At 43.2% G+C, this 16,096-nt stretch overlaps 1 protein-coding gene across 1 annotated transcript in view; it reads left to right on the forward strand.

The window, feature by feature from the left end:
* Positions 1-16,096, forward strand: part of INPP5B (inositol polyphosphate-5-phosphatase B) — a 76,206-nt gene that overhangs the window by 55,245 nt on the left and 4,865 nt on the right. Inside the window, exons 11-19 of the mRNA XM_042781880.1 lie at positions 356-472; positions 1,509-1,696; positions 4,064-4,175; positions 6,117-6,226; positions 7,121-7,256; positions 9,279-9,389; positions 10,490-10,652; positions 12,547-12,782; positions 15,169-15,282. Coding sequence (XP_042637814.1) covers positions 356-472; positions 1,509-1,696; positions 4,064-4,175; positions 6,117-6,226; positions 7,121-7,256; positions 9,279-9,389; positions 10,490-10,652; positions 12,547-12,782; positions 15,169-15,282 — 1,287 coding nt within the window. The remainder of the gene's footprint in view (positions 1-355; positions 473-1,508; positions 1,697-4,063; positions 4,176-6,116; positions 6,227-7,120; positions 7,257-9,278; positions 9,390-10,489; positions 10,653-12,546; positions 12,783-15,168; positions 15,283-16,096) is intronic.

Below are 16,096 nucleotides of genomic sequence, written 5' to 3' on the forward strand. Positions count from 1 at the left end.
GCCTCTCTCCATTGGCTGGGAATTGAACCCAGGTTTCCCTCATGGGAAATGAGAATTCTACCACTGCTCCACCACTGCCCCAGCCTTTATCATATAGGCCAGTCTTTATTTTCCTGGTATTTTCAGTTTCAGGTCTTATAGAAGAGGCGTGTCTGGGTGGAGAGGATGCAGGGTCTCAGTGGCATTGTAGGCTGTTTGGGGTGTCACGTAGCATGCTTAGTGAAACAAACTGTGTCTTAGTATGAGGAGGGAGGCACATCAGTACCCTCAGCCAGCTCTGGGAAACTTATTCCTGTTTTCAACTTCTATTTCATGCTTGACTTGAGTGGGCTTTATGTTTGGCTTTGCTTTCCAGGTGAAGCTCATCCGACTGGTTGGGATCATGCTGCTGTTGTATGTCAAGCAAGAACATGCAGCGTACATCACAGAAGTGGAAGCGGAGACTGTGGGGACAGGAATCATGGGGAGGATGGTGAGTTCCTGGCTGGTATGTTTGCTACTCTGAGGACCTTGATCCCGAGGGCTTTGACCCCGTGTCTGATGGCGCAGTGACATTTGAGGGTGCTGGCACTGCAAGGTGATTTGTACTCTCAAGCCAGGCTAGAGTGAGCAGACTATTTATAAATGATGTTTTAGCGAATTGCTGGCTGATTTGCCCCACTAGTATGTATCCTTGTGTTTGTGCAACACTGGAACATCTGGTTGATCCTCCCATTTAACCCAGGAAGTACTTTGAAGAGACTGTTTGGGTCATTGGTGAAGAGAAGGAATGCTAAAAGTGGATGTGCAACATCGTGTTCCTTGTGAGGCTATCTAAGTCCCGTTTTCAGGTTCTACTGCAGGAGCTTGGCTTCATGTGGAGAAGGGAGAGCATAGGATTTGCCTGTGATTAAGTGAAAAGAGCATGGGCTGACCTGATACATGCTAAAACATGGATGAACCTTGTCAACGTAGTGCTGAGTGAAATAAGTCAGTCGCAGGAGGACAAATTCTGTATAATACTACTTACATGAAACACCTAGAATAGGCAAGTGCATAGAGATCAAAGTCTATTAGTGGTTACCAGGGTGAATGGGATGGAGGGGGAGAGGAAGACATAGCGCTTAGGGGACATAAGCTTCTGCTAGGGGAGGGAGAAATTTGGGAATGGAGAAGGGTGATGGTTGAAAGACATGCTGAACATAATTAACGTCACTGAATTGTAATGTGAAGTTTGTTGAAATGGCAAATGTTTTGTTACATATTTATTTATCACAAAAAATGAAAAGAAAAAGACATGGATGGAAAGAGCTGGTTCTAGACCCGGCTTGCCCTTGGCTGACTAGTCATTTTGCCTTCTTGGATTTGTTTTCTTATCTGTAAAGTACAGATATGACTAGCTCCTCTACTAAATCTTACAGGGTTATTTTGGTGACTCATTAAGAGGAAAACATTTGGAAAATTTACAGGTTTAAGTGATTGGCAATGAAGATGTGAGTAGGATTTCTGTTTGGGGATCTTTTTTGTAGGGTAACAAAGGAGGCGTGGCGATCAGGTTCCGGTTCCACAACACGAGCATCTGCGTCGTGAATTCTCATCTGGCCGCCCACACCGAAGAGTATGAGAGGAGGAACCAGGACTACAGAGACATTTGTTCCCGAATGCAGTTTTGTCAGATTGACTCAAGCCTGCCTCCTCTCACCATTAACAAGCACGAGTGAGTCAGGGCATCTGCCCCATGCGTTTCACGTCTGATGCGCAGAGTTACGGCTCTGCGTTTTCTTGGGCAGGTGACTTGGGGAGGCTTCCCATTATAGGCATGGTAGTATCCGCCAGCTCTCGGTTACACGTGGATTATAGCTTTTGGGAATTTTCAGTTTCCTAACTTACCCTCTGGTGAAAACCAGATCAACTAAACCCGTTGCTGTTGAGTCGATTTCTGACTCAGGCAGCCCCATGTGTTACAGGGCAGAACTGCTCTGTGGGGTTTTTTTGGCTGTAATCTTTATGGAGGCAGATCACCAGGCCTTTCTTCCATGGTACCGCTGGGTGGGTTCAGCCCGCCAACATTTGGGTTAGTCATTAAGAGCAAACCATTTCCACCAGCAAGGAACCTTACCATCTGGCAGACCTCTGGAATCTTTCTCAAACATAATTTATTGCTAGAAAATGTCTAAGATTTATTTAACTCTGGGTCTGCTTGGAGGCAACATCATGAGGAAAGCAACCAAAGAGTGAGCATCTCAAATTATTTAGTTTTCAGAAGGATATATACAGATTTCATATGTCTGTTCTTTCCAGAAGTGTGAGTAATTGAGAGTTGGACTACATTTGTTTGCCTTCACTGATAGTCTTTTTGTCCTTTTGATTCAACTTCACAAAGCTATAGTTGCAGCTTCTTGGGGCCTCTTGTGCTAATATTTAAAAAAATTTTTTATTGTGATCTGGGTGAAAGTTTCTAGAGCAAATTCATTTTCCATACAGCAGTTTATACACATTTTGTTTCATGACATTGACTGCAGTTCCCCACAGTGTAACAGCTCTCTTCCCACTTCCTCCCCGTAGCTAACTCTTCCCTGTGTCCTTCCCTCCCATGCACTTCCACCCCCCAAGCAGTCTCCCTGTGCAAACACTGTCCTTCTGTTCTCCCGTGATTGATCACTCCAAGGGTGTATCTACGTGATGTAAATGTTCTCCCCATATGCCTGTTGTTTGGCTGGGAGCTACAGGAGTAAGTTCTGTTCCAGACCTGAAGGGTAACTAGGGGCCGTAGCCTCAGGGGTCTCACCAGGCTCTATCAGACCTGCAAACCTGGCCCTTTTCTTTTTTGTTTTTTTCTTCAGAATTTTGTGTTTTTATTCCACGTTGTTCTCCCATTCTATCCAGGATGTCCTGCTTGTACTATTTTCTTTATTTCTTTTCTCTCCAGACTTCTTACTTGTCTAAATTCAAAGCATATTAGAACTCCAGACTTTATGGTAACACCTGTGTCACTTCTCTTATAGAGAGGAAGATGCTACTGAGGTCATAGTCTCCGTCAGGAGTAAACAGCCAAGCCTCCCTTCCTGCATGCTGGCAGGGGGGGGAATGTCTTGGGCAGAAGCTCATTGGTATTCTGGAAGCCGACAAAATGGCTTTCATTCTCCAGGGAACCCAGCAGGGAGCGTGTCTTACTGCTGAGGTCTTCCTTTCCTGGGAACCTTCTGCATCCTTGTTTGTGAGGTTGCAGCTTATATGCCAGTTTGTGTGCGTTCCAGCCGTGGATGCATATATTTTGGGGGATGTGTATTGTGCAGGTTCTCTAGTGGTACATTTCCTGGGTTTGGATAGAGCACTGCTGGACTTCATTAGAGTGTGATGTCATATGGGAGCATTCTTTCTCCCAAAGCAGTTGGTATAATAAAACACCTGTCGCACTCTACACAGGTGTGCAGAAAGAGCCAACTAATAACATGTTGTTGTTGTTGTTGTTGTTATGTGCCGTCGAGTCCGCCCCGACTCATAGCGACCCCTCCTTGGGTTTCCGAGGCAATATCACTACGGAAGTAGGATTGCCCAACCTTCCTTCCGAGGAGTGGCTGAACTAATAACATGGTGGTGGTTAAATGCAGAATCCATTGTATAGGTGAAGCTTTGTTTCAGAGGAACTCAGCTCAGAAACCAGGGCAGAGAGGGTGCTTTGTGATCTGGGGTGTGCATGGAGGCAGAGGTGGTCATGGCATCATCCAGTTTGGGGCCCCTGAGCAATTGTACATAACTCCCAATACTTGACCTTTTTTGCCTTGGGAAACCAAGAATGAGGTAAATTAGCATCTTGCTTTTAGATCTTTGTAGTCTGTCTTTCCAACCATGTAAAAATAAAATAATCAAGGAGAACGAAAGGCTGTTTGTACTGAACTTGGAGCAAGGTAATTGAATAAACAGCATGTTAGACATGGTGTTGCAAGAGGAAAACTTTCCTTGAACATTGGGTCACCTCCCTGCCCAGGTCCCCAGAGGCTGAGCTCAGGGGCCTTCTTTGAGAAGCACTCTGGGTGGATGGGTCCAAATTCCTCCTAAACTTCTTTGTGCTCTGTCCTCACAGTGTGATCCTGTGGCTGGGGGACCTCAACTACAGGATAGAAGAGCTGGATGTGGAAAAAGTGAAAAAGCTCATTGAAGAGAAGGCCTTTCAAACCCTGTATGCATATGATCAGGTACAGATGGCCACACCTGTGCCTTGGGCAGGCAGCTGCCCTTTCACTGTGTGGGGATGGAAACGCTGGGCTTCCTACTCTCAGGCCTTTTCTTCTTCCACTTAAGAGGTTTCCCTGAGGAGCTGATTCTGTTCAGGCATTTCTTTGTTTCATCTGCATTTCCATTTTCTGGAGTTGTCAACCCATTGGCTCTTTCCTTGATGTGCCTTGTCTCCTTTGGAGCAAGAGTTCTCTCTTTCTCACTTGCTCACTTACTCAGGAGATCTGAAATTGGAGCTAAAAGGGTACCAAGCTTTTCATAAAGAAGATGCTTGGTATATGTAGGCTAGTTTAATCATTTTTTTAGGAGAGTCTCCTGCTTCCTCCCTCCCTCTCCTCACCAGACTTGCCCAGTAGGGATGGAGGACAGCTCTTCTTTCTGAGTGGCCTTCTTCACTTCCCACAGAAATCGGTTCTGTAACCTGCTATTGTCCACTATGGCTTGGCTTAGCATTTCCTCCTGGGAGCATTAGCCATTTCACAGGACAAGAGAAATCTGTTTCTCTTTGACTGTTTCCAGTCTGGTCCCCTCAATAGATCTCAAAACTGTTCATGTGGTTCAGAATGCTAAAGTCCTTTTTCTTTATAGTTTTATTCCCCTTTTAATACACCAAGTATTGTCATTAGTCTAAATCTTTTTATTACCCATTTTTTTTTCCTCCAGTGCAGGTCAGTTGAAGGGGGTAAAAACAACAACAGCAGCCAATTTTGTATGTCTGTCTATATGGAATAATCGTCTCTTTATTAGCACATTGTTCTCTCCAGTTTTGTTCTTTGGAAAATTACGTTTATTTTCTTCAATCCCATTTTAGCATTAACCCAGCCAGTTTTATAACTATCTGTGTATTGCCTCTCTATTTGGGACTGAAGCATTCTACTTTCCCTTCCAGTTTGATGCTGGTCTCTTCTTGCTTTCTTGTCTTGTCTTTCCTGAGGTGGTTGTGGTGGTTTTCGTTATGTGCCATCGAGTCGGCCCCGACTCATAGCGACCCCTCCTTGGGTTTCCGAGGCAGTATCACTATGAAAGTAGATTGCCCAACCTTTTTTCTGGTTAGCAGTCAAATGCCTTAGGCACTATGCTACCTGAGGTTATAGTCCTCCTTTTGTTGTGTGGTCTTTTTTTTGCTTTCCAGATGGTCTTAAGGTCTTTACACACCCATTCAAGAAGCATCCACTTACATTAATACATAAGTTATATTGTTTCCTGTTACTTTTCCTGTAATAGTTTTTCAGGAAGTTTGTCAAGTGGTATTCCCAGGATAACTGACCCTGTCTCCAGTGTTAGAGTGCACAGGTCTTCACCATTCTGCTCAATACCAAGTGTGGTGCTCCAGGGAAGAGGCAAGAGCACCTGTGTTTTTTTTTCCCTCTTTCTGGGAATGTGATCTGGAAGGAGCCCCTAGCATTAGGAGGGATGCAATAGGGGGGATGCTAGTTATTATTAGAATGTGCTAGACACTAAGTTGACAGTTAATCTTCCCAACAATCCTAAATTATAAATCCCAAATTTACAGATGGGAACACCAAGGCATGAGCTACCCCATAGGTCACAAAGCTAATTTCACAACACAGTTCTATCTCCTTGTATGTAGTACACATAGATGAAGTGTTTGGTACCAGGAAGGGATAAACTGTGTTCAGTGGTACCTAATCTTGCTAGAGACATCTCAGTAAGATGGTACTTAGGCTCCTGAGATGCAGATACACTCTTAGAAAAGAGCCCTTAAAACTGTATCAGTGAGGGAATGGCCAGCTTGCTCTTCTTCCTAGGAGTTAGTGGGACTCAAGATCTTAAGGAATAGCTTTCTCATGGGACTTTTCCCTTTGGGTTCGAATTTGAATTCCAGATTTACTTGCTTTTCTCTGCCAATTCAAGATTTTTTCTTTCATTGTTTTGTATAGTTGAAAAGTCAGGTGGCTGCAAAGGCTGTCTTTGAAGGCTTCACAGAGGGCCAGCTCACGTTCCAGCCTACTTATAAGTACGATACTGGCTCTGATGACTGGGATACCAGGTAGGTCAGGGGTTGCTTCAAGGAACTGAGGTTCTGGGAGGCACTTGCTTGTCATAGACCTAAAGAAAAAAGATGAGTTGTTTATAACTTTTCTCCTATACTTTGAGCTCTGGATATTTTGAGTCCGGGTCAACATTTTCTGTTCTTATCTGCTCATTAAGCAGCCAGCCTTTCCTACTGCTTTCTTTCCCTTAGTTTTTTGCCCGCATTTAATTTGTCTGCCTTTCCTTTGTTCCCTGATAATTCTTGATACTCATTTATCTTTTCATGTCTGCTTAGGGTAATTAGATGATTCCAACTAAGTTAGCTTGTGCTTGGTCATGACAAGATGGTTAATATTTTCATTACAAGGCAGTGAATATTTTTTATTAGTGCTCAATGTGTGCTACACACTGTTCCATACACATTGCTTGTATTATCTCATTTAATCTCAACAACTCTGTAGATACAATTTCTTATCCTCCTTTTATAAATCAGGGAACTGAGGCCCACAGGGAGATCAAAGAATCTCCCAAGCATGCAAGTGAGAGAGCGAAGATTTAAACACAGGCAGTCTGAATTCAGAGCCTGTTCTCTTAACCACTATCCTTTAAAAACTGTGGAGTACTTACTCTCCAGTTGCCTTCCTGGCTCTCTCCTGATCTCCACTGGAGAGTAAAGAGCAGAGAATCTGTCTGAATGGTGTTTTTGCTTTGAGCTTTTGTAGTTGTTTTGGATGATTCCGCCCGGGATACTTGTTTTCCCTTGGTGGACCTGAGTCAGTCCTGCCTCATCAGGTCACTTAGCTGATGACTAGAGGCTGTGCTCTGTCATCCCTGACCCAGCCAGGGCACCAGCTGTTCAGTAGGTGCTGCTGTCTCTTTGAGGGCTCCCAGTGTGGACTTTGCATTTCAGTGAGAAGTGTCGTGCTCCTGCCTGGTGTGATCGGGTCCTCTGGAAAGGGAAGAACATCACTCAGCTGAGTTACCAGAGCCACATGGCCCTGAAGACCAGTGACCACAAGCCCGTCAGCTCAGTATTTGACATTGGGGTAGGTGGGCAGCTCTGCCTGCTGTCATTCTGTGGGGAATTGGTTCTCACAGCCCAAACCACTTGTGTCTTTCTGGTCTTCACCTCTTTGTTAGTGGGGAAGTTTCTTTTAAACATTGTTTTAACATTATAGAAGTAATCTACTGTTGGTATGTATCTACTCTGTATTTCTACCTACATGTCTATTCTTACTTGCTTTTGGACTGTCTTTTCAGACCTCTCTTTATGCATTTAAAAATAAGTCTGTCAGTGCTCTATATACATCACGGAGGATTTCTTTTTCCTTTTTTTGGTAAAAGAAATCATATTATATGTATTATTTTGAGAACATCTTTTTCCCCACTCAATACGTCTTGGAGATCTTTCCATGTCAGTAAAAGTAAAGCTTATCATTATTTTGAAGGAGCTCTGGTAGTGTAGTGCCTGAGGCACTTGACGGCTAACCAGAAGGCTGGCAGTTCAAATCCACCACCCACTCCTTGGAAGGAAGGTTGGGCAATCTACTTCCGTAGTGATACCACCTCAGAAACGCAAGGAGGGGTCGCTTTGAGTTGGGTCTGACTCAACGGCACATAACAACAACATTATTTTGAGAGGCTACAAAGTATATTCTGCAGTGTGGATGAACCATATGTTTATGGTTTAAGTTGTTTCCAAAGTTCTGCTATTACATGTAGTGCTGTAGAGAGCATACTCCATGTCCATCTTTCTGTACCTGTGTGAATATTTCTATAGCATGAAATTCTTATAGGTAAAATTAGTGACTCAAATGTAAATGTGTTTTAAATTAGACACTGCTAAGTGATCCTCCCAATAGTCCTTACCATTTTCTGCCAACTATGAGCTCAGGAGCTCTGGTAGCATAGTGGCTAAGGCACTTGACTGCTAACCAGAAGGCTGGCAGTTCAAACCCACCAGCCACTCCTCAGAAGGAAGGTTGGGCAATCTACTTCCATAGTGATACTGCCTCAGAAACCCAGGGAGGGGTCACCATGAGTCAGTTCTGACTTGACAGCACATAACAACAACAACATGTATGAGCTTATTTTTTCACACTCTTGCCAATATTGGATTTTATGAATCTTTAAAATTTTTGCCAACCCAATGAGGAAAAATATATGTATATATGCATACATAACAAAAAAACCAAAACTCACTGCCATGGAGTTGGATCCGACTCATAGTGACCCATCCTTGGGTTTCTAAGGTGGTATTACTACAGAAGTAGATTGTCCAGTCTTCCTTCCAAGAAGTGGCTGGTGGGTTTCAACCTCCAGTCTTCTGGTGAGCAGTCAGATGCCTTAGGCACTATGCCACCAGAGCTCCCATGTGCATATATATACATACATAATATATAAAAATAATTCATGGTTTTAGATTACATTTCCCTGGTTACTAGTAAGGTTGTTTCCTATCTATTTGCATTTCTTCTTCTGTGATGTTGGTGTTTCTTTGTATTACCAACTCTGAAGGGTGTGAATAGAGTTGTATCAGAATCTATGAGAGTCTGGGTATTTTGAAAAAAGTCTGATGAATGCTATATGAAATTTTATTACTGGAAAAGGGGAAAAAGTTTATAATTCAAAATACAGAGGCAAGGTTGACAGAATCTTTTTGATTCATAGATATGGTTTAAAAAAAAAAAAAACTTAAGAAATCAAAGCCCAAGATTTTCACTGCAGGCTTGTTTGCAGCAGCAAGCAAAATGGAAGTGGGCTTCGGGGGTCTTTCTGCCGTAGACCTAAGCCTGGCAGAACTGCCAACCACACTTTCACTCTATCTTCTTTCTGCTAATCAGAAAGCAGTTGGCTTTACCTCAAGCTTTGCCTCTGGGGGACCCTACTAATGATATTGTTAATTGGGTTCTTTGTTAATTAATTAAATCTTTTTAGCTTTCACTTTCTGTAGAAGATGACTAAGTTGCTATCAACTCCTCTTTCCCAGTGCTATGGATGACCTCTGCACTGAAAAAAAAGAAATGGGCAGAAGCCAAGGCACTCAGCCTTTGATGTTTCCCTTCCAGGTGAGGGTCGTAAATGAAGAGCTTTACCGGAAGACTCTGGAAGAGATTGTGCGCTCCCTGGATAAGATGGAAAATGCAAACATTCCTTCTGTTTCCCTCTCCAAGCGAGAGGTAGGAAGGACACAATAATATTGGCACCAGACTCTTCTACTCATAGAACTTACATTTCCCTCAGCTACTAGGGCTAAGAAGAGGCACCCAGCAGACTACTGGAGTCTTTTCCCTCTTGATGGGCTGCTTCTAGATGAAGTGAGGCCAGTGATGCCTTACTTGAGAAGAGATGAGTTGTTGGTGTAGGTTGTATTTATCTCCTGATCCTTTAAGCCATCTATCTTTGTGGCTCATATATTCCATCCACACATGGACCATCCATGAGTTAAGTAATGGTGTGTTCTTATTTAGTATGTGCCATAGAGTCAATTCTGACTCATAGCAACCCCTATAGGACAGAGTAGAACTGCCTCATAGGTTTTCCAAGGTTGAAATCTTTATGGAAGCAGATTCGAACCACTGACCTTTTGGTTAGCAGCTGAGCACTTTAACCAGTTGGCCACCAGAGCTCCTTAAGTAATAGCATAGATGATCCAAAGTGGTGTTTGATTCTGGAGTAACTGGTATGTATCCTTGCAATGGATTTGCCTTCTTTGTGATGCTTTGCTTTGACTGGGGTTTAATTGTATCTGAATGTCTTCGATACACATGAGTTGCTGGGAAGGAAAGCAGTGTAGGATATGATGAGCAGTGGGAGGAGTCAAATAATAGTGGAAGGCTTTTCATGAAGTGCCACAGCATAACTCATTCAGAAGTGATAATACCAAGCAGTTGCTCATCTGGGGGTTTATGGTGAGGATGCTTTTAATGCCCTAGATACCCAGTTCTTTGGAAGGATGAGCTTGATCTTCATGTTTGGGGGTGGAATTTGTGAAGGGTGTTTTGGAAATGATCTGTGAGTATAGAAGAAGTAAACTTTGACTCCAGGAAATTTATTTACCAGACAACTTGAGTTTTTTGGGTTTCTGGGTTAAACACAGACAACAGTTCTTTTAGTGGTAGCTGTGACCTCCCAGGTAAATATTTATCAACACAGAAACATTAGTTCAAAGAGATGGGTCTTCATTTTCTTTCCAGGGTAAGAATAGCCCAGTTGGGGTAGCTGGGCAGGTTGCCAAGGAGAGAGCACTGGTCTTGACTAGTCCCGGGCTTGCTCCCAGTTCTGTTTTCAGAATGTGAAGTACATGCACTTGCAAGTAGAATCCTTCACAATTCATAATGGACAAGTACCTTGTCAGTTTGAATTCATCAACAAGCCTGATGAAGAGTCCTACTGTAAGCAGTGGTTGAATGCCAATCCCAGCAGAGGGTTCCTCCTACCAGGTAAGACCTCTGCTCCAAGGCTCTCAATTGCTGGTTTAGGAAACAACCTATCCTGTCCATACTCACTCTCTTAAACTAAGCTTTTGGTTTTGAGTGTTTTGTTTTCCATTTAAAAGTTTTTTCAAGCCCTTGGTTCAAGTGGATGAACCAAGGAGTTCTGGTGGCACAGTGGTTAAGGACTCAGCTGCTAAACAAAAGATCAGCAGTTCGGACCCAGCAGCAGCTCTGTGGGAGAAAAGACCTGGTGGTCTGCTCTTGTAAAGATCACAGCCTAGGAATCCCCATGGGGCGGTTCTACTCTGTCCTATAGGTTTGCTAAGAGTCAAAATCAACTCAGCTATACACAACAGCAACAGTGGATGAACCCATTCATGAATAAAATATAAAAATAGGATTGTGAGTTCAATTTCTAAAGAAGTCTCATTAGTAGCTTGTATGTTCCATAATTTCATGGAAAAAGAAAACAGGATTGTTGTGAAGTAGGTGCTATTGTTAAAGGAACTATTTTTACTGCCTGTCTCACTATAAGGAGCTCTGGTGGTGCAATGGTTAAAGCATTCAACTGCCAACCAAAAGGTCTGCAGTTCAAATCCACTAGCCACTCTTTAAGAGAAAGATGAGGCAATGTGCTTCCGTAAAGATTTACAGCCTTGGAAACCCTGTGGGGGCAGTTCTACTGTGTCCTAAAGGATTTGCTGTGAGTTGAAATCAACTTGATTTAGTTTCACTCTAATCAACCTCTGGGAGCTCTGGTAGCAAAGTGCCTAAGGGACTTGACTGCTAACCAGAAGGCTGGCGGTTCAAACTCACCAGCCACTCCTTGGAAGGAAGATGGGGCAATCTACTTCCGTAGTGACACTGCCTCAGAAACCCAAGGAGGGGTCTCTATGAGTCGGGTCTGACTTGACGGCATATAACAACAACAATCAACCTCCAGTTATCCGCTGGAGATTATCAGTTATCCATGAAGATTGGTACCAAATCCATTGCCATTGAATTGATTCCAACTCATAGTGAACGTACTTTGGTCACGTTGTCAGAAAAGACCATTCCCTGGAGAAGGATATCATGCTTGGATAAGTGGAGGGTCAGCAAAAAAGGGGAAGGCCCTCATTGAAATGGATTGATACAGTAGCTGCAATAACGGGCTCAGGTTTAGCAAGGATTGTAAAGATGGTGCACGACTGGGCAGTGTTCTGTTGTACGTAGGGTCACTATGAGTTGGAGCTGACTTGATGGCATCTAACAACAACATAACAACATAGTGACCCTATAGGACAGAGTAGAACTGCCCTATAGGATTTCCAAGGCTGTAGTTTATAGAAGCTGACTGCCACATCTTTCTCCCACAAAGTGGCTGGTAGGTTCAAACCACTGACTTTTTGATTGGTGGCTCTTAGCCACTGTGCCACCAGGGCTCCCTGTGGAGAATAATAATGGATGGTAATTCAGAAGTTATATCTAGCTGTAGAATGTCTTATCTGAGCTTCTCCCCTAAATTTTCCTTTTCATAGCTGTGTTGTGCTGTGCAACAGGGCTTAAACATGTTACACAGTAATTATATTTTCCACGGAGTCAGGTATGTTGATCTTACCTGGTTCAGAGAAACCTCTCTGATCATGTCTTCTTATTGTATCAATATTTTCAGTTTGAGCTGTGCTACTCAGTACTTGAATTGGATTTTATGGCACTTAACCTTTTCAGATGTTTTTGTAGTCCCACTTGGGCTGTGCACTCCCTATCCTTGGGTCTCTGGAGTGCACAGAGATACTGATTGGCTGGCTGACACCTCTTATTTCCTTTCCTTAACCTTTATGTCTTACCCTCTTATCACCTTTCCCCCTTTACTCTAGGCTTCTCCCAAGCCAACATAATTTTTTAAATTTTTCTCCAGATTCTTACATTGAAATTGAATTGGAGCTATTTGTAAATAAGACCACGGCTACAAAGCTCAACTCGGGTGAAGACAAAATTGAGGACATTCTGGTTTTACACTTGGAGAGGGGAAAGGATTACTTTTTGTCTGTGTCTGGGAACTATCTGCCCAGCTGTTTCGGGTCTCCCATTCATACATTGTGCTACATGAGGGAGCCAATCTTGGACCTACCACTTGAAACTGTTAGAGAGCTGGTGAGTTACATGCCACAAGAAAATATGTAGAACTGTGTAGTAGTCAAGCTATACAAAATGATATTCCTATGCCCACCTCCTCAGGGACCTGAGAATTCTTCAGCCTCCCCAGACCTTGGTATATCAGTTACATACTTCTGTGTAGCAAACCACCCTAAAATTTCAGTGGCTTAATACAACAAAGTTTTTTTTTGCTTCTCTTAGTTCTGTGGGTCTCCAGCATGGTTCTTCTAGTCTTGTTTTGGCTTCTTTGCGTGGTTGTAGTCAGATGGCAGCTGTGAATACTGGATAAATGATTACTTTCTTTAATAAGGATCAGCAGAAAGCTGGTTCTGATGAGGCAGAGATTAAAGATATCCCAAATGCTTAGCTTTTCCAAACTGCTGTACCATTCCATCATCTCTAACCTCAACTGCTACTTCCCCCTTCAGTACTCTCCCTCTTGCCTTTGGGTTTGATAATTTGCTACAGTGTCTCACAGACCTCACAAACCATACTCAGATTAAGTGGTTCATTAGGGAAGTAATGGTACAACTCGGGATTGGGATCAACTCAGAAATAATAGAACAACTCAAGACACAGTTCCTTAATCAAGATAGCTGCTTCTCACCCTCTGCTGCCAGGCTCTGCTGAGGGCTTTCTTGGGCAAGTGTTATAACTCTTGGCTCCATGGGTCAGCAAGCCCCACCACAGCCATCTCTCATTGGTCTCTTGGTTCCTGCTGTCTCGTGTCACTATCATTCTGGCTATTGCTGCATTACTGCTGCCTCTTATGTGTTACAGTGCGCTCTCTCTCTCTCTCTTGCTCTCGCTCTCTCTCTCTTTCTCTCTCTCTCGGATTAGGATGCTCCCAGCACAGGGACCCCAAAGGAAGTATTCCACCCTGCCTTTTCTTGATGGTCATGAGGTCCCCTCTCTGCTCTGTAACTGGCTCTCTCTTAAGCCTAGCAGGATCACAAAACTAACCAATTCTCTCATTCAAGTTCCATATTGCTTATTTGCATAGTGTCACCCCCACAATGGTGCCATACACCTTGTTTACATTATTAGCAAATTGTCCAAAGCTCTTGGTGAGCCATAAAACCTTATTTGCATAGTCCTACCCAGTCATTGGGAGCTCTGGTAGTGTAGTGCCTAAGGCACTTGACTGCTAACCAGAAGGCTGGCGGTTCAAACCCACCAGTCATTCCTCGGAAGGAAGATTGGGCAATCTACTTCCGCAGTGATACTGCCTCGGAAACCGAAGGAGGGGTCGCTATGAGTCGGGTCTGACTCAATGACGGCACATAACAACACCACCACCACCCAGTCATTTGGTGGGATTTATAAGGACTATGGCTTGAAGGGCCATATTAAATACTGCATTACACTGGAGCATTCTTAATGGGGAAGCTCCCTCACATGTCTTGTACTTGCTGTTCAGGCTGCCTCTCTCTATATGGTCTCTCATTATTCAGTAGGCTACTCTAGACTTCCATAAGTGGTAGCAAGCACATTCCAAGAGTGTGAGGCCAGAAGCTGCAAGACCTCATGTGTAAGCACCAAAACTCACAAAGTACCACTTCTGCTACATTGTATTGGTTAGACCAAGTTATGAAGCAGGCCCTGATTGCAGAGGGTAGGGAAACAGTCTCTACCTCTTGATGGGAAGAGCTGCAAAGTGTTGTGGTCTTGTTGTTCAGTCTTTTCTGAATAGTACATTGTAGAGAAACTTGGCCTGGATCTGAAGATAATGAAGATTCCCTAGCCCATGATATTATTTGTGGTTTTTGTTTTTGTCACTTTGTAGTTCGTTTTCCTAAACTAATTTTGCTGAGATCTAAAAGGTGTCTATGGAGCTAATGCTACTACAAGGCTAGTTTGGAGCAGATTTTTGCTAATATGTATGCTTCTCTCCCTCCCCCCAATGCATTTTTTTAGATGTATGAACTCTTGACCTCTGTTCTCTTCATTGTATACATGAAAACAGAGGCCCAGTCAAGGAGAGTGATTTGTCACAGGTCACATGATGAGTTAACAGTGGACCTGGACCACTGTTTTTGGACTTCTAAGTCTATTATGTTATTTCCTCACCAGACTACACCATCTCTCTGGTTCTAACAGTGAAATGCTATGGGCTTGATTCCCCTGCCTCCAAGAAGATGGTGCATATTTCACCTATTTCATTGAAACTGCTTACCATACCCTCTTCCAATTCTCAAAAAATCATCTTTTGCCCCTTGATTGTACCACCTGATTTCATTTTTGCCTGTGGAATCTTTGGTTAGGGGTATTGAAATGTTTCCTTCTTCCTTGGGTTTGGTGGCCCCATGTCATATGTTCTGATGCCAGCCTGGCGGAAGTTCCATTGGAGGGCCTTCTTGTCAGGAGTTTTATTTCTTTTCAGACTCTGATGCCAGTACAGACTGAAGATGATGGGAGCCAGTTGGAGAAGCCCATGGAAATCCCCAAAGAGCTATGGATGATGGTTGATTACCTGTACCGAAATGCTGTCCAGCAGGTAGGGAGCAGTTAGTGACGAGAAAGGGCATCAGCCCACAAGAGCTGTAGGCCTAAAAAGCTTTTTACCTTAGGAAACCTACAGAGAACTGTTCTTCTTTTAGAGAGTGAATGGGGGTCTGATGGGTTCATGTCTCACTCCACTATGGGATCTACTATTACATTGAGCACTGATTCCTCCCCCCTCAACCCGTCCTGCACTCCCTAGGAAGCAGTCTCTCACAGGAAGGTCTTCCCAGTACAGTAAGTTCCCTCCTCTGGCCTCTGAGGCCGCCTCAGCTAGAATATCATCTGGAGGCCTCTTTGGATGCCAGCTTGCTCTTACCAGATTCTGGAAACGAGAGGGCCTACCTTGTTGATAAGTCAAGCAGAGGCAGGGGACCAGATGGAAAACCCTGGGCCAGGAGTCAGGAGACTTGAGTTCTAGGGTATCTTGGGCAAGCTCATGGATTGAGATTGGTTAGTTTCACTGACCCAGGGAGACCTATACAAACCACCACTTTGGAGCAACATACATTTTATTTTTTCTAATTGTGGTAAATACATATGTAATAAAACATTTGCCATTTCAGCTTTTTTTGAAGGGAGTGGTAAATACATATGTAACAGAATGTTTGCCAATTTTTAAATTGTGGTAAATACTTATGTAACAAAACTTTTGCCTTTTTATAAATTATGATAAATACATATGTTATGAACCATTTGCCTTTTTTTTCAATTGTGGTAAATACATATGTAACAAAAAAATATTTGTTACTTTTTAAATTATGGTAAATATGTATGTAACAAAACATTTGCCTTTTTTTTTTTTTTTT

This window comes from Orycteropus afer, unplaced genomic scaffold, assembly GCF_000298275.1.
Source record: "Orycteropus afer afer isolate SDZICR_OR568_19922 unplaced genomic scaffold, OryAfe1.0 scaffold00192, whole genome shotgun sequence".
NCBI lineage: Eukaryota > Metazoa > Chordata > Mammalia > Tubulidentata > Orycteropodidae > Orycteropus > Orycteropus afer.